The sequence below is a fragment of the Hypanus sabinus genome, chromosome X2 (genome assembly GCF_030144855.1).
Source record: "Hypanus sabinus isolate sHypSab1 chromosome X2, sHypSab1.hap1, whole genome shotgun sequence".
Lineage (NCBI taxonomy): Eukaryota > Metazoa > Chordata > Chondrichthyes > Myliobatiformes > Dasyatidae > Hypanus > Hypanus sabinus.
This window is the reverse complement of record NC_082739.1, coordinates 8418911-8442519: the sequence shown is the minus strand read 5'-3', so window position 1 is coordinate 8442519 and position 23609 is coordinate 8418911. Positions and strand designations below refer to the sequence as shown.

The 23609-nt window shown below is 42.3% G+C and overlaps 1 protein-coding gene and 1 long non-coding RNA gene across 18 annotated transcripts in view; one reads left to right on the top strand and one right to left on the bottom strand.

Moving 5' to 3' along the window:
* phldb1b (pleckstrin homology-like domain, family B, member 1b) overlaps positions 1-23609 on the top strand; it is a 394940-nt gene that overhangs the window by 180075 nt on the left and 191256 nt on the right. For all 16 annotated transcript variants that reach the window (XR_009509084.1, XR_009509085.1, XM_059956924.1 and 13 more), the window contains one exon: positions 2829-3008. Coding sequence is in view for 14 of the 16 variants with exons in the window: in XM_059956924.1 (XP_059812907.1) it covers positions 2829-3008 (180 nt within the window). In the remaining 2 variants the exon portion in view is untranslated. The remainder of the gene's footprint in view (positions 1-2828; positions 3009-23609) is intronic.
* The window catches only part of LOC132385128 (uncharacterized), a 36247-nt gene that overhangs the window by 7421 nt on the left and 5217 nt on the right, over positions 1-23609 (bottom strand). Inside the window, exons 2-3 of one of the 2 annotated variants that reach the window (XR_009509087.1) lie at positions 8782-8950; positions 2215-2907 (exon numbers count right to left, since the gene is read on the bottom strand). This is a non-coding gene — a long non-coding RNA (uncharacterized LOC132385128). Of the gene's footprint in view, positions 1-2214; positions 2908-8781; positions 8951-23609 lie in introns of those variants that run through there. The other variant, XR_009509086.1, reaches the window with a different exon arrangement.

Genomic DNA, 23609 nt, shown 5'->3' with positions numbered 1-23609 from the left:
GATAACAACAGTGCACATTTATATAGAACCTTCAGGGTCGGTTTGCTTCAGGAGAAAGCTATCAAACAAAATTGGCGAATACCCATCAAGATCAGGGTGACTAGTTCATTCCAAAGATTTAAGAAACATCTTAAAAGAAGAAGAGGTGGATGGAAAGAATTCCAGAACTTAACATATAAAATCTTTGGCTTGTCTAGTGCTGTTTATATTTTATTGTTAAACCATTGGAAGTGTACTTCCCATGGAATGAAATGAAATTATGTCTCAGTTTAGATAGTTTTGAGTCACTCTAGAAATGCAACTAAGTACGTCTCAGTGTCAATATCACTTTCCACGTCAGCTGCACATCAAATTACCCCTAGTCCTTTTGGGTCACTGGGGAGGAAATTAGACCTAGTTGCCTTGGGAGGTGCCATTAGATTAGGCGTTCACTGCATGTTAAATCCCACTTCCATCTTTTGCCCTTCAGCACCCCTCTCCCAACAGATCCCTTCCCCATGAACATGGCATTAACCTTTCTCGTATCAATCAAAATCTTCATCAGACACACCTTACTACTTTCTGTGGCTCTTGTTTGCCACCCCCACCTCCCCCCCCCCCCCCCCATCACTTTATCTCCTTCTAGGTTCCCCCTTGCACCAAATCCCAAATTCCAGATCTCTTTTTTTTGGAGATGAGGCTGTCAATCCCAGATTTTATTTTGGAGATGAGACCCAAAGCATTCTCAGTCAGATGTAAACAAAATCCTTGTTCATTACTGTGAAGACATGCAGGGCATGTTATCCCTGGTACCATGGGCAATGTTATTTCCTGAGTCAATGTATGAAAACAGATTCTCTGTTTTTTTTTATGGCATTGTTGTATGTGGAAGCTTGCTATGAACCAATTCAATTTCCATAGTGTCATAGAGTTGTACAGCATGGAAATAGACCCTTCAGCCCATCAAGTCCAAGACAACCATCAAGTACCCTTTTAAACTAAGCCCATTTATTCTCCTCACATTGCCATCAATTTGTCCCACATATCACGATGTTGATAGATTTATTCAAAGGTACCTCAGCAGCTAAAAAATGCTTGAAATTTTAAAGGTGCAACGCAAAATGAAACTATGCTATAAATGCTTCAAACCAACTAATAAAACACTACAAATAGCTTTTTTTATCTCGTCACTACTCTCCTCACACAAAATTAGATGCAATTACGGGAAAGTGCATCTTACCACATCTATATTTACAAGAAGTAGTGAGAATAACCTACTGTTGTTACCCAGAAATAGGTTCAGGCAAGGATCCACTGGTTTATTTTTATATATTCACATGAAACTACTTTGTTAAACTTCACAATTTTTTGTTCGTTTTTAATGTAATATGTTAACCAGATGTAAACTGTTAATTTCTTAAAGCCCAATGGCAAATTGTAACTAATTATATTCCTGTCAAGTCAATCTTCATTTAACTGTAGGCTATTTTTAAAATTGATTCTGTCATGTGTTCTTATGAAGGGGTCCGATCAATATATATATATATATAATGTCTTCACTGTATCTCACCAGAGCCACTGTACAGTAGGAAGAGTGTTCTGTTTTTTTTTATGGACCAAATTGAACTTACTTACCTAATGTACTTTTGATCAATTTTGTAATGAATTTAATGACTCTCTGTGCACTTTCCCACGGAGTCAGGATAGGTGGAGTCAGTGTCCTGTACTGTAAGCTAATTTTCTCTGTAACATAGTTTAATTCAAAAATATACATTATTCATAAAATATACAAAGGGTACATAACGTATGTTTGTTTTGGGGTGGTTTGGTAGATTGCGGTTAGTGCAATGCTTTACAACACCAGGGATGAGTGATCGAGGATCACCTCCCACCACTGTCTGTAAGGAATTAGTACGTTCTCCCTGTGATTGTATGAGTTGCCTCCTGAAGCTCCCAGTTCCTCACACATTCTAAAGACATAAGGTTAGGGTTAGCACGTCGTGGGCATGCTACGTGGATGCCAGAAGGTGGTACACTTGCAGATTGCCCCAGCACACCCCTGGACTGTGTTGGTCATTGACACAGTCCACAGTCGACATTTTGCACTATATGCGATGTAAACGTGGCAAATAAAGCCAACCTTATCTGATCCTATCTTACAATCAGTTCACATCTCTTTATTGTGCCATCAGACCAATACAGTGGATCATTAAGAATCGTTTCAGCTTTCAACAATATACGCACAGAACCCAGCCCCTCAGTGTCCAGTGGCTGCAACACTCCAGACTGTGGCCTTTCCCCAGAAAGTCTTTAGTCTTTGATCTTTAATGGCCAGAGGGCCATTTTCTGTGCTGTACATACCCTGTGACAGTACAGAGGATGGTATATTTGGACTCAGTTCCCTCGTCCTGGTTGTGGCCAAGTGACAAGGTTCCTACTTCTAGTATTCAGTAAGGAGAGTGTCAGCCCCCAGTGCACATACTCCCCATGGTGAAGCAGTCCATTTAAACTTACTGCCTGGTTGGACAGACCATATCAAAGCAGATGACTCTGTCTGCCAGATGAAGGATCTTGACCTAAAATGTCAGCTGTCTATTTCCTTTCTCAGCTGCTGCCTGACCTGCTGAGAACCTCCAGCGGTTAATCTTTTGTTCCAAGTTCCAGACTCTTTCATCTCCAAATGTTTCTCTCTGTTGGGGAGCAGGAATATGGGAGTGGGTGGTGGAGAGCGGAGAGGATTTGGAGCACCAAGGCTTTCTTGTTTTACAGTGGCCTTTGCCTCCGTTATCATCTGGTATGTATAAATGAAGAGTGAGTCTCCTGACATTCTTCTCAATCTTTCCTCACAGGGAAGACCACATTTGGCAGCTCGGATAATCCCTCACAGGACGTCAGCATTCAAGGTCCGGGTATCGCAGCTCAGCATTGCTATATTGAAAACCAAAATGGAGTTATAACACTGTACCCATACGGGAATCTGTGCGCAATCGATGGAGTTCAGGTGAAACAGCCCACGCGCCTAATCCAAGGTAAGAGAAAATGATCAAAAAAATAAAATGTGCATTTAAATGTGATATGAAACTTGCATTTATAAGGTGAGGTGTGTTTGCCAGGCAGAAGACATCCCAACTTCTTATTGCAAGAAAATCTTTTTTTTTCCATCCAGTCTTGGGATGTGAGTGTTTCTGGCAATCAAAACATCTACTTCCATCTCTTTTTGTGATCAGAAGGCACAATTGAGCCATATTCTAAAAGCATTGATGTATACTTACAAATATACTCATTGTGACGTAGTGTTAGGGAGCTCCAGCATCAGGTCTAAGTCTGATGAGGGATCAATGACGTAATTCCAAGTTGGAATGGGCATATAGTTGTAGAGTTTCACAGTTTAGGACAGGCCAATTGGCTCACCCTATCTGTGCTGAGTATCAAATATCTATACTGATCCCAATTCACAGGACTCATTCTATAGACTCATTCATGACAATATGTCATGGCATTTCAAGTGCTCTCGAAATGCTGTGGAAGTACTTGCCTCCATCAACTCTTTAGGCAGTGAATTCTGGACAAACAACCCTCTGAATGAGAAAGTTCTTCCTCAAATTGCCTCTGAAACCCTTAGTCCTAGTTCCTCAATCTCCACTGAATTTTTAAAGATAAAGATTATCTTTATTTTTCATATGTACATAAAAACATACAGTGAAATGCACATTTATGTCAAAGATGTGCATCAGAGGACAACCCGCAGGTGTTGCCAAGCTTCCAGTGCCAACATAGCATACCCACAACTTACTAACTCTAACCCTAACCTGTATATATTTGGAACGTGAGAGGAAACCGGAGCACATGGAGGAAACAGGGAGAACGAAACAGGGACACAGTCCGAAGGAGAACGTACAAACTCTTCACTGACTGCAGCAGAAATTAAATCCCAGTCTTAGAGCTGCCGCTGTAAAGTGTTACGATAACCGCTATTCACTCCATTTGTTCTGATGATAATATTTTCTGCACTGATGTCTCTGAAATTGTGGTGAACTATGTGCCTGTCTGGACACGCCCCCTGCTGACTGCTCCTGTGGCTCCTCCCACAGGCCCCTGTATAAAGGCGATCTGAGGCCTGACGCTCGGCCTCAGTCTCCAGGACATAGTATGATGGACACTCACTCCTGGTTCCTTCTTCCAGTCAATAAAAGCCGATATCTCGCCTTACGTCTCAGTGTGAGTTATTGATGGTGCATCAGAAATGTCTTCCTTTTCCTGAACCATAGATTCCCCTCTACCATAGTGAGCCCTTGACCATGGTTCATGCATTTCCCACAGCTCTGCTCTTAGCTAAATCCTCCAGGGTCCTCACCTTCACTCAACCAGTCTTCTTCCACAAACAGCAACAGGGTTTCCACCACTAAAACTATGTTTGCCTCTCTTCCCCTTTCAGCATTTTGAAGGAACTGTTCCTTTACAACTCACTTGTCAGATGTTTGGTTCCCAGTAGTCAAAAGATTCAAAGAACATTTATTATCAAAGTGTGTATGCAGTATACAACCCTGAGATTCGTCTTTGCACAGACAGCCACGAAACAAAGAAACACTATGGAACCTGTTCAAAACAAATACCGAAAACCCAACACGGAAAAAAAAGAAAAAAATTTGCACAAATGGTAAAAAAATGAATGAATAGCATACCAAATATTAAACTTCAAACAACAGAATCCATGAAACAGTCTGGGAATGTTCAATTTAATTCAGTTTAGTTCAATTTAGTGCTGTGTTATTCGTTGACTGCAGGCTACAGAGCTGGTCCCCCCGATCAAAATCACACAAAATAGCAATAAAACAGGAGTAACCAGAAACACATATAAAGTGAACTGCAGAGTCCGATCAACAAACTGTGCAAATCAGACCTTGCCCAAGACCCAAGACTCCTACACCTTCCTCCAGCAGCGGTGAGCGAGATGGAGACAGACCGGTCAAACGCAAACAGGCACCGACGCCTTTCACTCTCCTCCTCGTTTATTTCAACCTTGCTCAACACGTTAATCAGTGCGATCAGCGAGATTGGCAAGAAATGAAACCAATTATGGGCTTGCACTCTGCTACTAGGCCTCACACTCCGTTCTCAACCTTGCTTTCAACCATGCTGAATTCTTTCAGAGACATCAAAAGCGGCACATTGCTCAGTCAGCCCAAAAACATTATCAAAACGTAAATGACAAGCTCCAATTGTCACAGATTAGTAGTAGAAGTATATTAAAAAGAAGAAGAAGTAGTTTTGTGAACTGTCTGCAGGACATTGCCGTTGCTCACGTTGGTCGTTGGCACCATCTTGCTCCTATCACTGTCTGTCCTATGACACTCTCTCCTGTAATTGTAGGAGATGTCCTTCCACCTTTTCAGATTAATGCATAATTCTCATATTGTTGTCTATCATTTTAAATCACCTTCTTATAAATCTATGGACAGATTCAGATTTATTTATCACATGTACTGTACATGGAAACATATATTGAAATGTCTTATTTGATTTAGCACCAACACACCCCAAAGGTGTGCCGGGGTGTCGCACACATTGCAGCACCAACAAAGCATGCCGGCAACATTCAGCAGAACAAAACAAGCAGCAGCGACAACAACATCATAACAAGGCAAGACAACAACAGCAGAACAAGCCCTTTTTCCACCCTCACGCATAGAGACATGCCTTCAACCCCAGCCCAGGCCAATTCCGGATCTCCAGCCCTTGGCCCCAGAATCTCAGATTTGCAGACATTAGGCCTCAAGCCTCCAATCCCTGGCCTGGATTCGCAGACTCAACCTTCTGGCCTCTACCTTCAGACTCACCGACCTCAGTCTTCAACCAGAGGTTTCTACTCTGGACTCATGGAGTCTGGACTTAGCCCTTAGGCTTTACCCTCTAGACTTGCTCAACACAAGCTTGTGGAACAGCACCTCATTTTCCTTCTAGGTATATTGTAGCCTTCCAGACCCAATACTGAATTCTCCAACTTGAGTCAACTCACATTTGCGTTTCCATCTGAACTGTCCATTATGGCTTTCTCTATTCCTACAGCTAGATTGCTAGGCATGGTCCACAGGCCTGCTCTTAGCAATCTAGAACATGGAGGAAGAAGTATAATCAGCCTCTAACTACTCTACTAACGCATTATTCTGGGTCTCACCCTATCACAAACATTTCCTTTGTCCTATCCATCCCTCCTACCACCTTCTCTGTGACAAAATTATCTTTACTTGATATATTTTCCAGTTGTGGCAAAAGTTCTTTGACTTAAGACATTAGTTTATTTCTTTTCCTGCAAATTTTTGCCGGACCTGCTGAGTATTTCCAGCAGTTTCTGTTTTTATTTCAACTTGTTCAGTCTCTGTTCATAACTGAAATTATCTACCCATACAACTTCCTGGTGAATGTCCTCTGCACCCATTTCTGTACATCACATCCTTCCCTATAGCGTGGTGACCAGAACTGTGCACAATATTTAATCTATGGCCTAAACCAAATTTCATTTATTTTACCATAACATCTCTGCTATTATATCCAAAGCTCCACTTAATGAAAGCAATTATCTTAAGTGACCAAGGAAGGGAATTTAGAGGTGACGATATATCTATTTCCTTTCTGTCCTTCTCTGGGGTGGAGATTGTAAATTTGGGAGAAGCCTTTGAGGAAGACTTGATAGTTAGTGATACAATTATATCTGTGAAATTTAATGAAAAGTTTTTAAAAATAATTTGGCCTAGAGCAGGAATAAGAAAGAGGAGTAACAAGACTATAAAGCCATAAGACATAGGAGTATAATTGGGCCATTCAGCCCATCGAGTCTTTTCCACCATTCCATCATGACTGATTTATTATACCTCTCAATCCCTTTCTCCTGTCTTCTCCCCATAACTTGTGACAACCTTATTAGCCAAGAACTTATTAACCTCCACTTTAAATATACCTAATGACTTGGTCTCCACAGCTGTCTGTGGCACGAATTCCAAAGATTCACCACCATCTGGTTAAAGAAGTTCCTCCTCATCTCTGTTCAAAAGGGATGTCCTTCTATTCAGAGCTATGCCCCCATCCTAAGTTTCCCCATTTCTGATTTGAAAGAAGGAAAATAAAAACAAAGGACTTCCGTCTATGTCAGCCGTCCAAATCCTTAAGATGTCCTCAAGCTCTGAACAGCCAATAGAATACTTCTGTTTGCTTAAACTATTGTAATGTAGTAAATACAGTCACCATTATAATCTCCAGTGCAATTCTTTGAACAGTACATTAGGATATTTTCCTTCATCTTTGGGGATAGGGTCTCAAAGGGAAGTCTACACTACTGATAATGCGGAGCTTCCCCAGATCTGCACTGGTTTGGTGATTTTTGGATTTATTGATCAGTGCTCTGGAGCAGAATGATCACAATTTTGCAGTTATCCAAGGCTGAGAATTCCAAGCATTCATTACTCTTGGTGAGAAGAAATTCCCACGCACTTCAGTTTGAAATGACAACCCCTTATCTTTGTAACCATGTATTCTTGCTTGAGCTGCTCCATCTCGTGAAAACATCTCAACATCTATCATGCCATGCTTCCCTTAGGACCTTATGTTTCATTAAGATAAGAATATATATCCAGTTTCTTTAGCCACCTAATACAACCCTCTCGTCACAGGCATTAGCCTCCAGTTCCGGGCTATCCTGTTTTTTGCATAAGGGGACCAAAACTATCTACAGTACTCCAAATGTAGCCTCACCAACACCTTGTACAATAGTAATGAGAGGAAACATTTTCTAAATCTTTCTGATAACATGAGATTTTCTCAGGCATATTAGTTCCCTGTTTACACTATTTCTTGAATGTTATTATTCAAGGTAATTTAAGTGTTAATTGGTCCTTAGTGTGATCATATTGAGTTTATTCTCTCAAGCAATATGATAGAAGGGATTAACTTGCCATATACTGTAGTTAATTGGACCAGGAGGAATGCTTAATTCTTTTAATCCGAGCTTCACTGCTCTGAAAACAAAATTCCTCCTGTTTTCATTTTATTGCTCTTACCTCAAATTCTAAAAATGATCCACTTTAATATCTTCCACTTCAATGTAAACTGTTGCCTGCTTGCCTAACGTGCAGGACTGACACCATGGAGCGGGTGCCTGATACAGAGTTTCTGAGTTTGCTACAGATGGTGAAGGGACCCACAATCATAACCTCCAGCAGATTGAACAGCAGAACCTAATCAAGGCTGACTCGGTCATCAGCAAAGTCTTGTCCAGTTTTGAATGTTGGGGATGAATTTGATGATTTAAGAAGCAACTTTGTGTCCACTCCATATAGGCCTGTGTGCCTTGATAAGCTCTTGCTTAGTAAAGGCATCAAAGATTACGGGAAGAATGCAGGAGAATAAGGCTTCGAGGGATAACAAATCAGTCATGACCGAATGGCAGAAAAGACGCAATGGGCTGAATGGCCTAATTCTACTCGTATGTCTTATGGTGTCACAGTCAACATTATTCACACCAGAGGCTGCGTAAAGTTAGAAGGTAGGGAGCACATTTATAGAAAACAGCAGGTTTCGCACACTTTTTTTTTCCAGTTTGAGTGGAGAAGGGGAGGGGAACAGGAGCAAAATATCTTTCTGAAATGGAGTACAGCATAAAAGATCTTTTGCTTTGTTGTGTCTATGAGATATACCACAGTGAGTCACCAAGGCTCTTCAACAGTATCTCCAAAACCTGTAACCTCAAGGACAAAGGCAGCAGATGCATGGGAACACCAGGACCTTCAAGTTCCCTTCAAAGTGACTCACCGTTTTGACTTGGAAATATATCTTCACTGGGTTTAAAACCTCCCCATCAGCACTGTGGAAGCACCTTCACCAGAAGTATCGAACAGTTCAAGAAAGTAGCTCCTCACCACCTTCTCAAGGGTAACTGGTGATACAGCTTAAATTGTTTTCCAACCGACAACGACCACCTCTTCAACAAAAGGATAAAAATGAATGGTCAATAGTAAGGAACATTAAGGAGTGATACTTCAGAAATTGAATGAAGGCAGTGAGTTTATCAGTAATTCGGTAAATATTCCTTTGTTTCTTTTTCAATGCCTTCCAGTTCATTACAGACAGACCACACCCATAATGTGACCTCAAACAGGACTGTCACAAGTAAAGCTTTATACTAGTGAATTGTTTGGATTTGGACCGTGTCTGGCTGTGCTAGAAAAACAAAGAGCAAGAGACAGGCATCGAAAGAAAAAGGGTACTCTATACTTTCGAGATTGTAATTGTGGCTCTGAGACTGATGTTATCACAGACTGATAACTTTTATCACTCTGTGGCAGATGTAAATGCGTGCCAGTTTTAAATGTGAACTTTTAAGTTGGTGGGGACAATATTGAAAGTCTCAAGACTAGAGGCGAAAGGTTGAAAGATGGGAAAATGGAGGACTCAGAACCAGTAATCTAGGGAAGAGCTGAGCGAGACAAAGTGAAGAACCAAATATGAGATCCAAAGAACGATTTGGAAGTCAGTATGAAGTGGGAAAACAAGCCTGAGTGAGATAGGGTAGAGATTCCACAGCTTTCGAGCATCTGGAGTTTGTATAAAGCTCTTTGCCAATTGAAGTCTGGACAAATAAAATATGGTTTTCAGTTAAAAAGACAGAGATTATCTTCAGAGTCTACATTAATGATCATCCTGAGATATGAATATTTAACAAGAAGTGGAATACTTTCATAGTGAGAGCTCATGAGATCCCTCAGAGAAAGAGAGATGCTATGTCTTATAATGGCAAAGCATTTCAGATAACAGTGGAACTGGTTTGTCTATATTTTGAATCCAGTTTTAAATACCTTCAGCATTTTCAGTATCAGCCATGGCTCAGTGGGGAGCACTGTCACCTTCAAGACAGGAAGTTGCGAGTTCAGTTTCCACTCCAGAGTCACATACAGACCCTGAAACAGACCTTTAGGATCACCATGTTCATGCTGACTATCAAATTGTATCTATATTCATCGTAGGATCACAGTGCACGCAAACAAGCCCTTTATCCCACTTCGTCCATGCCAACCTTGATGCAAATCTGTGCTAATCCCATTTGCCTGCATTAGGTCTGTATCCCTCTTCTTCTTTCCTTTCCAAGGAGCTGCCCAAATACCTTTTAGATGTTGTAACTGTGTCTGGCTCCACCACTTCCTCTGACAGCTCCTTCCTGTACTCACCATACTCTGTATGAAAAGCCTACCCCTCAGAGCTCCTGCAAATCTCTTCCCTCTCACCTTAAATCTATGCAATCTCGTTCTGGACTCTGCTGCCCTGGGAAAAAAAAGACTCTATCCTCCCTAAACTAACTTTATGAATCGCTTAGCTTCCTGCATTCAAGTGAAACTAAACCTAGTCCGTCCAATCTCTCCTTATAGTAAACACTCCGTTCCAGGCAACGTCCTGGTAAATCTCTGCAGCATTCTCTCTATGCCACCACACCCTTCCTGTGGTGACCAGGAACAAAATCCCCCCTTATAGTAAACACGAGGAAATCTGCAGATGCTGGAAATTCGAACAACACACACAAAATGCTGGTGGAACACAGCAGGTCAGGCAGCATCTATAGGAAGAAGCACTGTTGACGTTTCGGGCCAAGACCCTTCGTCAGGACTAACTGAAAGGAAAGATAGTAAGAGATTTGAAAGTAGTGGGAGGGGGAAATGCAAAATGATAGGAGAAGACCGGAGGGGGTGGGGTGAAGCTGAGAGCTGGAAAGGTGATTGGCAAAAGGGATACAGAGCTGGTGAAGGGAAAGGATCATGGGACAGGAGGCCTAGGGAGAAAGAAAGGGGGAGGGGACTACCAGAGGGAGATGGAGAACAGGCAAAGTGATGGGCAGAAAGAGAGAAAAAAAAGGAGGGGGGAGAAAACTAAATATATCAGGGATGGGGTAAGAAGGGGAGGAGGGGCATTAATGGAAGTTAGAGAAGTCAATGTTCATGCCATCAGGTTGGAGGTTACCCAGCCAGTATACAAGGTGTTGTTCCTCCAACCTGAGTGTGGCTTCATCTTGACAGTAGAGGAGGCCATGGATAGACATATCAGAATGGGAATGGGACGTGGAATTAAAATGTGTGGCCACTGGGAGATCCTGCTTTCTCTGGCGGACAGAGCATAGGTGTTCAGTGAATTACATTTTGGACCTAGAGGCTGGTGGGATGGTAGGCGATCTCCCTCCTGGCACTTATCCTTGTAAGCGGAACAAGTGCTACACTTGCCCTTACACTTCCATTCTGATATGTCTATCCATGGCCTCCTCTACTGTCAAGATGAAGCCACACTCAGGTTGGAGGAACAACACCTTGTATACTGGCTGGGTAGCTTCCAACCTGATGGCATGAACATTGACTTCTCTAACTTCCGTTAATGCCCCTCCTCCCCTTCTTACCCCATCCCTGATATATTTAGTTTTCTCCCCCTCCTCCTTTTTTTTCTCTCTTTCTGCCCATCACTCTGCCTGTTCTCCATCTCCCTCTGGTGCTCCCCTCCCCCTTTCTTTCTCCCATCCCATGACCCTTTCCTTTCTCCAGCTCTATATCCCTTTTGCCAATCACCTTTCTGGCTCTCAGCTTCACACCACCCCCTCCGGTCTTCTCCTATCATTTCGCATTTTCTCCTCGCCCTCCTACTTTCAAATCTCTTACTATCTTTCCTTTCAGTTAGTCCTGACGAAGGGTCTCGGCCCGAAATGTCGACAGTGCTTCTCCCTACCTGGCCTGCTGCGTTCCACCAGCATTTTGTGTGTGTTCCCCCTTATAGAATATCCCTACAAACTTTTTGCCTATTGCCTTATATCTATCCATTTTGTTTTAGACACCTTCCCAAGGAAAATAGGTTCTTCCTATCTACCCAATCTTGAAACCATAAGACCATAAGGCACTCTCTTTAGCCAGAGAGTGGTGAATCTGTGGAGGCCAAGTCTGTATGTATTTTTAAGGCAGAGGTTGATATATTCTTGATTGGTCAGGGCATGAAGGGATACAGGGTAGGGGGGGAAGGATAGAGATTGGGGCTGAAAGGAAAAATGGATCAGCCATGATGAAATGGTGGAGCAGACTCGATGGGCCAAATGGCCTAATTCTGCCCCTATGTCTTATAAGACATCATGGCTGATGTATTATCCCTCTCGACCTCATTCACCTGCCTTCACCCTGTAACCTTTGATATCCTGAAGACTATGAAGAGTACAATAAAATGAAATTTCTATTCTTCTTTCCATAAAAATTTCTCATAAATCTCTTTCCAGAGAACAGAAGTGTTCCTGATCTGAAACAGATGGTCTATTCCAGCTCCCAAATTAGACAAGCAGTCTTTGAATCACACCCTTTGTGTAACTGGCTCAGAAACAAGAGTCACAGGAAAAGCTTTATGCACCTTAGATAGGGAGCCTTTCTTTGCAGTTAGCCTGTTACAAACAACCAATGATTTGCCCATTGGGCTTCAGCTTTGCTCCTCCTTACTGTTCAGTGAGGATGGGATGGTATCGTGAGCCATCACCAAAATGCAGCTTTTTCCATTAACTGAGGACCAGGGACATCCAATAAATGTAATTCACAATCGTGGAGTCCTGACACATGTCATCAATGACTCACATTTTAATCAATGTAGTCTCACTTCTATGGAGTTCCCTCTGTGTAATCCTGCTCCGCTGTCCTCTCCTTATCTATATCACTCCATTAGGTCCCACTGTGTCGCTTTTGAATGTCTTTCTCTACACTCTCTCTCCCTGCACTCTCCCTCATCATGTTGCCTCAACCTGCAGCGTCTCCCACTGACCCTGTCATTTAGCACTGTCTGATTCTGCACTCTTACTCATTAGAGCTTGCTGAATGTGCAACCTGGTTTGTTCATATTATCAACTCACCATGACTGTTCCTGTTTGTGCATTTGGCTGAAGTGCTCTGATTTCCGGGTCTTGAATAGCTCCCTTTTCAGTGAATACTTTGCCACCTATAGGGTCAGGATCTGCTGCTCGCCAATGCTCCTGCTTTTCGAAGCATCACCAAGGGCAGCTCTTTCATTCCCATTCCATTACCAATTGAACAGAGTTTGGACAGTTATGTGTCACATTATATTTACAGCATAGGTGTCAAACTCAAGGCCCGTGGGCCATATCTGGCCCGGCGTACAATTATATCCGGCCCGTGAGATCATTTTAGATAGATCTATTATTTTAATTATTAATGGCCCGGCGATATGAAGCCTATGATTGTAAGTTAATACCAATCATAAAAATAATGCTTGCTCAGCGGTCTTCTTCATAAGAAACGGAATTTGTGAAGTGAAACACTTTGTAGTTATAGCAGAGACTGAGACACATGAGAACAGGTTGAAAAAACGGAGGCAATGAAAGCTGCGTTCGCACGCGCCCGACTGATCCGGCCCGCATGAAGCTGCATTTTGCCCAATCTGGCCCGTGACCTAAAATGAGTTTGACACCCCTGAGTTACAGGTTGGAAATATTTATTTCATGTATTTTATTGGAGATACAGCATGGTAACAAGTCGTTCCAACATAATGAACCCATGCCGTGCCACCCAATTACATCCATGTGACCAACTAACCTACTAACCCAAACATCTATCGGAGGAAACCGGAGCACCTGGAGGAAACCCACGAGAACTCAGGGAGAACGTACAAACTCCTTACAGAGAAACCTAGCCCTACTCTATTCCATCTCCTCTGGTTATGGACATTGAGATGCCTGTAATTAATATAAGCGACACTGGGCAGATACAGTATGTGACCGAGATCATTTTAAATTGTCCCATGATTACATTAGAGTTAGTCAGGTTTGTCAGGGGCTGCTGGGGAGGCATGGCTCAGAAGGCCAGAAAGGCTTACTCCATGATATATCACTAATTAAACTTGGAGATATATATTTATAAAACCATAAGGCACAGGAGCAGAATTAGGCCATTCGGCCCATCAAGTCAGCTCTGCCAATCCATCATAGCTGATTTATTTTCCATCTCAACCCCATTTTCCTGCCTTTTCTCATAATCTTTGCAGAGATGTTTATTGAATTTGTGGATGTCACTTAAGTTGTGCGATTGTGGGTAGTGAGGGACATTGTCTAAGGCCACAGCAGGATGGAGATCAGATGGAAAATTGGACAGAGCATCGGCAGGTGGAAGTTAACCTGAAATGTGAGCTGATGCATTTTGATAAACATGAGAAATTCTTCAGATGCTGGAAAGCTGGAGCAACACACACAGAATGCTGGAGGAACTCAGTGAGTCAGGCAGCATCCGTGGAAAGGAATAAACAGTGGATGTTTCAAGCCAAGATCCTCTTTAGGACTGAGAAGGAAGAGGGAAGATGCCATATCAAAAAGGTGTTGGGTGGGAGAGGAAGGAGGCTAGCTGGAGGGTGATAGGTGAAGCCAGGTGGGTGGAAAAAGTTAAGGGCTGGAGAAGAAGGAATCTTCTGCTTGCATTTTAAGAAGTCAAATAGGAGTAGAACATATATAGTAAATGGTAGAGTGCTAACAGATGTTGAATTCAGAGGGATCTTGCAGTTCAAGTCTAGTCTTCCCTCAAAGTAGCGGTACCATAGACAGGGTGGTGGAGAAGACATCTGACATGCTTATCTTCAGAAATCAGGACATTGGATATAAAAATTGGGGTGTTGTGTTTCAGCTTTACAAAATCCAGGTCAGACAACATTAGAAATACTGTGTGCCATTTTGGCTGGTACACAAGAGGAAGAATGTGGTCGCACTGAAGATTCACCAGGATCAAAGAATTTTGTGGATAGTATGGGCTTGCTTTCCCTGATAGAGTAATATCAAATTGTGAGAGGCAATCAGAATGTATTTTCCAGGAGAGGCATGTCAAAAAACAAGGGGGTATAGGTTTAAGGTGAGTGGAAAGTGTTTAAAGGGTATTTGAGGTGACAGCTTTTTACGCAGAAAGTGGTTATTGTCTGGAACTTGCTGTCAGAGTGCTTGATGGAATCACTATCACTATACTTAAGAAGGAGCAGTCGCTGTGTGAGCAAACAGGCTGAGTGTGAATGGGTGAAAAAGTCAGCATGGACTGACAGGCGCATTTTTGTGTACTGTGTGACTCTGACTCTGCACCGGCACAGTGGATGAAATGGCCTCTATCTGGGCTTAATCACTCACCAATTCTATCAAATGTTAGAAAGAGGTGAGAGGATGCCTCGTACCTTGCCGTCTACAGATTCCTGATGGATTGGGTTATCACTACTCCAGCTGTATTTACACAGTAACCTACCCTGTAAAACAAAAGCCTGAGTGATAGGCCAGTTAAATCAAATATCCAGAGGGTCTGTTCGGCACATCTGGCATTATTAGGCAATCTGCCCTTTTGTTTCCCCACCAGCTGTTTGATCTTGCATTGTAAGTACTTACAGATTCTCTAATTATGTATTCATGTGTGTTACACAGTTTCGCCTGGACTGTTCCTTGTAACACTAAACTGTCCCACAGCATGCTTCAAAGAACACCAGATTTTCTGACTGGATTCTGGGCCAATGTTTATCCAATAATAACCAAACCCTTGGAAACAGTAACCAGGTCATCACCACTACGCTGTCTGAGGGAACTTGCTGTCATGTTTCCCTATATTACACCAGTGCATATGATTCAAGAATACATCAGATTGGTTGTAAAACACTTAGTGCTTGGGATCATAATGCTTGGAACAGTTGGGGCGATGAGCACTGGCAGATTTAACAGTTTGCTTCGTACAGGAGGAAAAGTGGGATGTGCTAATAGGTTGGGATGAAGTCAAGCTTATGTAGACCTTAAGCACTGGCATGAACTATTAACTGTTAGCAAGATTGTCTCATGTAATTGAGTAAGACAGGAATATCAGCAATATACAGGGGAATGAGTGAATTCTGGAGAAACAAGAGATTGCAGATGCTGCAATCTCGACCAATAAACAATCTGACCGAGGAACTGAATGGGTCAAACAGCATCTGTGGCTTTGGGTCAAAACCTATCATTAGGACCTGCAAGGTTTTGGCACCAAAGATGAGGAAGATAAAGATTAGTTTTATTTGTTGCATTTTATTCGATTATAGAATTATAGAGTATATCGGCAAGAAAATGAACCTCAGGGTCATATATGGTGACATATATGTACTTTGATAATAAAATTACTTTGAACTTTTGCATTGAAACCTCAAAACATACAATGAAGTGTGTCATTTGCGTCAACAACCGACACTGTCTGAGGATGCACTGGGACAGCCTGTAATGCTCGCCATGCTTCTGGCACCAATGTAACTTGCCCACGACTCACTAATGTTAACCCATGTGTCTTTGGAATGGGGGCAGAAACAGGAGCACCCAGAGGAAGCCCACTTGGTCACAGGGAGAACGTACAAACGCTTTACAGACAGCGGCAGAATTGACCCTAGGTCGCTGGCACTGCAAAGCATTACACTAGCCACTGTGCTATCGTCCTGCCTTTTCCTTTCCTCCCACAGATACTGTTCAACCTACTGAGTTCCTCCAGCGATTGTTTGTTTTCTAGTAGTTGATGACAGAAAGTCAATGACCAGCCAATGCATGAGGAGTGGATTTTCTGAGGACGATGTGTGGCTACTGAAAGCTGCGGGAATCACCAGATGGGAAAGAAGTAAAGGCTTATGAAACTTAGGAACTAGGTTCTACTTATTTTGCTTGTCTTTTTGACTTATTTATGAAGGCAATGGCATTTTGAGTTTCCGGGGCCAGTGATATGTACATGTTTATCTAAATCATAAGCACAAAAGATTATGCAGATGCTGGAAATCCAAATGCTGGACGAACTCAGCAGGTCAGGTAACATCTAAGGAAATGAATAAACACTCAACATCTTGGGCTGAGGCCCTTTTCAGAACCGAGAAGGAAGGGGGAGAGATGCCAGAATAAAAAGATGGTGGGGTGGGGGAGTGGATGAGGGATAGCCAGAAGGTGATAGGTGAAGGCAGGAGGGTGGAGAGGAAGGAATCTGATAGGAGAGGAGAGTGGACAATGGGAGAAAGGGAAGAAGGAGGGATACCAGGGGGAGGTGATAGGCTGTCGAGAAGAGATAAGTGGACAGAGTGAGGAATAGAAGAAGAGGGAAGTGGGAGGAAAGATTACCAGAAGGAGAAATTGTTGTTCATGCCTTTTGAATTCTTATGCTTATCTGAATTCTGTTTCTGTCCGTCATACTTTCTTGAAGGTCCAGCAGTTTGTAGGGGTTGTCTGAAAAAGCCTTTCTGATAGATTTGCATCAGAATCAAGTTTGTTATTACTGACATATGTTATGAGATGTGTTGTTTTTTGTGGCAGTAGCACAATGCAAGCCATAAAAAAATACTATAGGTTACAAGAAAAAAGCAAAATAAATAAATAAAGTGCTTGAGAGGGCTGGTGAGGTTCATGGACCGTTCAGAAATCTGATAGTGGAGGAAAAGTGCTGCTAGATTGGGATGTGGCTCTTATGTTATTATTGCCCTGTTATCTCAGTGTGCCAGGGATGAGAATCAGAGATGGAGACTTTGGTAACTGAGAGATTGCAAAGGCGTCTCTATTCCTGAGGGTGCAGGAGCATAGGGAGCATGTCTGTTTTTTTCATCGGGGCCTGGAAACAGCTGAAGCAAACCTCAGTCTTCTGAAAGCTTCGGGTCACTGCTTCCAGACCAATTATCTCTACAAGGCTGCAGGAAGTAGTGTTGAGCTTTGTAAGCACAAGATCCATAATGCAGTTCCAGAAAAGTGCCTCCAGGTTGTGGGATGGGAGAGGCAAAAATGGCAGCTCCATTATGATGTAAAAATTGGCTTCTTTCAGAGACATACGTTCTGATGGACTATAGGAATTCTTTTCTTTCTAAAATTCAGAATCAGAATCAGGTTTATTATCACTGACATGTGTCATGAAATTTGTTAACTTAGCAGCAGTAGTTCAATGCAATACATAATATGGAAGAAATAAACAAAATAATAATAATAAATAAATAAGTAAATCAATTACAGTATATGTATATTGAATAGATTAAAAATCATGCAGAAAACAGAAATAATATATATAAGAAAGTGGGGTATTGTCCAAGGGTTCAATGTCCATTTAGAAATGGGATGGCAGGGGGTAAGAAGCTGTTCCTGAATCGCTGAGTGTGTGCCTTCAGGCTTCTGTACCTCCTACCTGATGGTAACAGTGAGAAAAGGACATGCCCTGGGTGCTGGGGGTCCTTAATAATGGATGCTGCCTTTCTGAGACTCTGCTCCCTAAAGGTGTCCTGGGTACTTTGTAGGCTAGTACCCACGATGGAACCGACTAAATTTACAACCTTCTGTAGCTTATTTTGATCCTGTGCAGTAGCCCCTCCATACCAGACAGTGATGCAACCTGTCAGAATGCTCTCCATTGTACCTCTATAGAAATTTTAAAAAGTCTTGCATTTACATACTCATTTCCTGACCTCAGAAAGTCACAAATCACAGCCAAAATAGTAGAGTCACTGTTGTAATGTAGGAACTATGTTAATAAAGAGCAAGATGCCCAAAAAAGCTATATGACCTCCCTTTTTTTAACATAGTGAGGGATAAATATTGGCCAGGACATTGGTGTGAATTCCTGTAGGAATTACTTCTTTACATCCATTTTGGAGGACAGCTGGGGTCCTGGATTGACGGCTCATCCAAATAATGACAGATCCAACAATATAACACTCACTCAGTACTGCACTGGACAACTAGACCCATCCTGTGAAGTAAAATTTAAACCACATTCTTTCCACTGATGGCATGTCAACAGTGGCTGTCCTGAAACCAAAAGTGGTTTAAGCGGTATCTCTCAATGTAATAAAACCAACTAAAAACACAAAGCTTCTTTAACCATTTAAAATTGATTTAGAGATACAGCGCAGACCAGGCCCTAATGGCTCTTCGAATCACGCCACCCGGCAACCCACTAATTTCACCCTAGCTGAATCACAGGACAATTTACAATAACCAATAACATACTAAACAGTACGTCTTTAGACTGTAGGAGAAAGTCAGAACACCCACACACGGGAAGGAACACACAATCTTGCTTACAGAGGATGTTGGGATTGAACTTTGAACTCTGACGCCCCGAGCTGTAATAGCATCGCACTAACCCCTAAGCTACCATGGCACCCCAAAATGTTGAATAAAGTAAAATAATCTTACCATGTGGAATCCATGAGTGGATTTCCAAGCATAAATGCTCGGGATTCTCTGGAACTCCCAGCTCCATGAGAATTCCAGCAGGGATGGGGAGAGGATAACATAGAAAATAGAATACTCAGAAACAGGCCTTTTGGCCAGGATGTCTGTGCTAGCCATGATGATAAATGAAACTATTCCCATCTGCCTTCCCATCTGAATATGATCCATATTCCTCCATTCCCCTCGTGCTTAGTATACGTCTAGACGCCACTGTCATGTCTGCTTCCACACCCACTCATGGGAGTGCATTACAGGTACCACCATGTGTAAACAGTTTTTCCCACTCATCTTCCTTAAACGTTCCCCCTCTTGGCTTAAAGCTATGCCCTCCAGTATTTGAACTGGGAACTCACCAGTGCCAGCCAGATAATCTCTTCTACTCTCTTGCAAGAATCCCAAGGTTTGATCACATTCTCGTGGCTAAGTTCCAGACCCAACACAATGTAGGCCTGATTGATTGTTTGATATCTCTAATGACACAGTGGAGTCCATTCTGTGCATGATGACTCACTCTGCTTTCCCTGTATTCCTGCAACTTATTCTTTCTCACAATTGACCATTCATTTTGACATTGGTCTCCTCTGATGCAATTAACCTACCAGTTTATTGTTGAGATCTGGGTAGAAACTGGAGCTCCAGGAGTAAACCCACGCAATCACAGAGAGAACATGTCAAACAAATTGATGAAGGTAGAGCAGTGGATGTGCTGTATATGGATTTTAGTAAGGCATTCAATAAGGTTCCCCATGGGAAGTTCATTCAGAGTCAAGAGACATGTGATCAACATAGGAGCATAAGAAATAGGAGCAGGTGACGGCCATCCGGCCCATCGAGCCTGCTCCGCCATTCAATAAGATCATGACTGATCTGACCATGGATTCATTTCCACCTACCTGCCTTTTCCCCATAACCCTTAATTCCCCTACTATGCAAAATACTTGGAGAAACTTCAAGAGAAACTTGGTTCTGTGGGTTCAGAATTGGCATGCCCACAGAAGGCACAGTGTAGCTGTAGATGGAGCATATTCTGCTTTGAGATTGGTGACCAGTGATGTTCTGCAGGGATCTGTTCTGGGACCACTGTTCTTTGTGACTTTTATAGATGACTTAGATGAGGAAGTAGAAGTTAGTAAGTTTGCCGATGACACAAAGTCTGTTGGTGTTGTAGATGGTGTAGAAGGCTGTCATAGGTTACAATGGGACATTGACAGGATGGAACGATGTGCTGAGTAGTGGCAGATGGAGTTGAATCCAGAAAATTGTGCAGTGACGTACTGTGGAAGGTTGGGCTTGAAGAAACAATTCAAGGATTCTTAGCAGTATGAAGGAACAGAGAGATCTTGGGGTCCAAGTCCATAGATCCCTCAAAGTTACCACACAAATTGATAGTGGTTAAGAATGTCTATGGTGTGTTGGCCTTCTTTACTCAGGAGAAGAGTTCAAGAGCTGTGAGGTAAAATTGCAGCTCAATAAAAATCTGGTTAGACCACACTTGGAATATTGTGTTCAGTTCTGATTGCCTCATTATAGGAAGGATGTGATTGTTTTAGAAAGGGTGCTGATGAGATTTACCAGGATGTTGCGTGGATTAGAAAACATGTCTTATGAGAATAGGTTGAGCAAGTTAGGGCTTTTCTCCTTGGAGCAAAGGAGGATGAGAGCTGATTTGGTAGAGGAGGGAGTGTAAGATGAAAAGAGGCATAGAGAGACTGGACAGCTTGCTCCTTTTTCTCAGGACAGCAATGGTTAATATGAGAGAACATACCTTTAACATGATTGAAGTATAAGGGGTTGTAGAAGTAGGCTTTTTACATAGAGTGTGTAAGTGCATGGGATGCACTGCCAGGGTGGTTGTCGAGGTAACGTAGAAAAATGTATGAAACTCCAAGATAGGCACATGGATGAAAGAAAAATGGAGGTCTCTGTGGGAGAGAAGGATTAGATTGATCTTGGAGTAGGTTAAAAGTTTGGTACAAAATCATGACCTGTGCTGTTCCATGTTGTATGTTGTATAGTCTCCTCAAACAGCACCCGAGATTCCCAAAATTAGAACATAGACCACAGAACAGGTCCTTCGGCCCACAGTGGTGTGAGGAAGCAGCAAGAACTGGTGAAGAACTTTCATTTTTAAAATGCAGTTCACAACCTGAGCACATGCCAAACCATTTCAAAGCAAAGGAGTTATTTTTCAAAAGTTCCCTCTTGTCCCTGGGGCACAACGTTCAATAGACCTGAATGCCAAGGTGTAGGCCAACACTCTGGTGGAGGGGCTTTAACTCAGAAGTTAAACTGAGTCTTCATCTGCTCTCTCAAGTCTACACTAATGATTGCACAATTTCAAAGTGTTCTATCCAGTATCCTGGCCAATATTTATAATGCTATACACCTAATAACAGACTAGCTGGCCATGTTTCACCCTGTTGTTTGTGAGATGTTATTCTCACAAATTAAGCACAACATTTCCTACAAATCAACACTAATTACACTTCAGAGTGCTTCATTGGCTACAAAATATTTGGAAAGTTTTGATTATGTGAAAAGCAGCGTATAAATGCGAGCCTTACTTTTACTTCACGCAGACTGACACACAAAATCACTAGTGGTTGCTGCATTATACTAAGGGGTATTCTCAAGATTAAAGATCAGTTTTATTTGTCACGTATGTCAAAACATACAGTGAAGTGTGTTGTTTTGTGTCGAATCAAATCAGCAAGCCCACAAGTGTTGCCACACTTCCGGTGCAAACATACCACATCTACAATTAATTAACCATAACCAACATGTCTTTGGAATGTGAAAGGAAACCCACATGGTCACAGGAAGAATGTATAAACACCTTATAGAGGACGGTGAGAATTGAACCCCCACCTTAAATAGCAGGCACTGTAAAGCATTGCACTAACCACACTACTTCTTTCATAAGACAAGAGTAGGTGTTCTCCTCTCTTCTCTCAAACACTGATCAATGTTCTTCCTTCATCTGGGAGAGAATTTCTGGTCAATTTCTCTAGGATTATGTTTTGCAAACTGGTTGTGACAGAACATGGAGACAGGACCTTTGGCCCTGTGACACCACAAAAAACCCATCAATTACTGTAATCCCAATTTATTCTTCCCCATTCCTACCATCTCATCCCGAGTTCTACTGTACACCTACCAAGTAGAGGCTACTTATAGTGGCTAACTACTTACGAGCCTACACGCCTTGGGAAACGCTAGAGAGTGCAGATGCTGGGATCTGGAACAACCACCAATCTGCTGGAGGAGCTCAACGTGTTGAGCAGAATCAGCAGATCTGTGTGAGGAAAGAAGTCGAAGTTTCAGGTTGAGGTCCTGGTACCGGGTTTTGGCTTGAAAATGTCAACAATCCTTTCTCGCAGATGCTGCCTGATGGACAGAGTACTTCCAGAAGACTGTTTGTTGCTGCACGTTTTGAGATATGGGAGGAACTGGAGCACTGGAGAGCATCTATTATTGTTCATTTTACATTGGAGGTTGATGGATCCTTGCTAACTAAATATATTTGGATGAACTGGAGCTGGGTCTTCCTCAGAATGATCTCATCAATGGCAGAGCTGCTCTGGGATGGGTAGATGGGCTCCTGCAGGCATTCCTGCTTTGGAGGGTAGTTCACTTTAAAAGCAGAAGCACGCAAGAACCAGTGGAACTGTTGTTGATAAACAGCTTGCGCAGAAAACAATGTTTTTGAACATCTGAGCTGAGCCACTCCCACATACTGAGCACAAAATGCTCAAAGATTCATGAATAAAATCCTTAATTGAGTCATCACACATCCCTTCCTGTAGCAGCCATTTAAACACCTTGACATTTGTGTTAAGGTGGAATGTTCTGTTTTGCTAATGATAATCAATGTGAATACATCACCCAAGGTAACATTTAACAGCCTGGAATATTCAAGCAGCGCTTGATTTTTTTGTGCCACTAAAAATGATTCTACCCACACTCTGATCATGGAGTGTCTGTAATTATAACCTCAGGCCATACTTCCTACAATAAGTAATGTGGAAGCCTGGTTTCTCCCTGTCATTAGTGCAGGCTGTGTAGCTAAAGATACAAAACAGGATTGACAGAGTAAGGACAGAGGCGTTGATTAGAGTGCCCACTGGCATTTTTCACTGAGTCTCTCGCAAGCCACACCAGCCCCAGTCAGCAATGTTTCAGGTGAAAAATCTCCAGAAGTCTCCACGATGCAGCTGAGAGAATCACAAACAAATAAAAATATCAAGATAGTTAAAAACAAAATATCTTATTTAGTGTCCCTCCTCTCTCCATGCTGCACTATCCTGTCCTATCAGATTCCTTCTTCAGCTCTCACCTCTTCCATGTCTCTCCTCCCAGCTTCTCACTTCATTCTTCCACCCTATCTTTCCCTTCA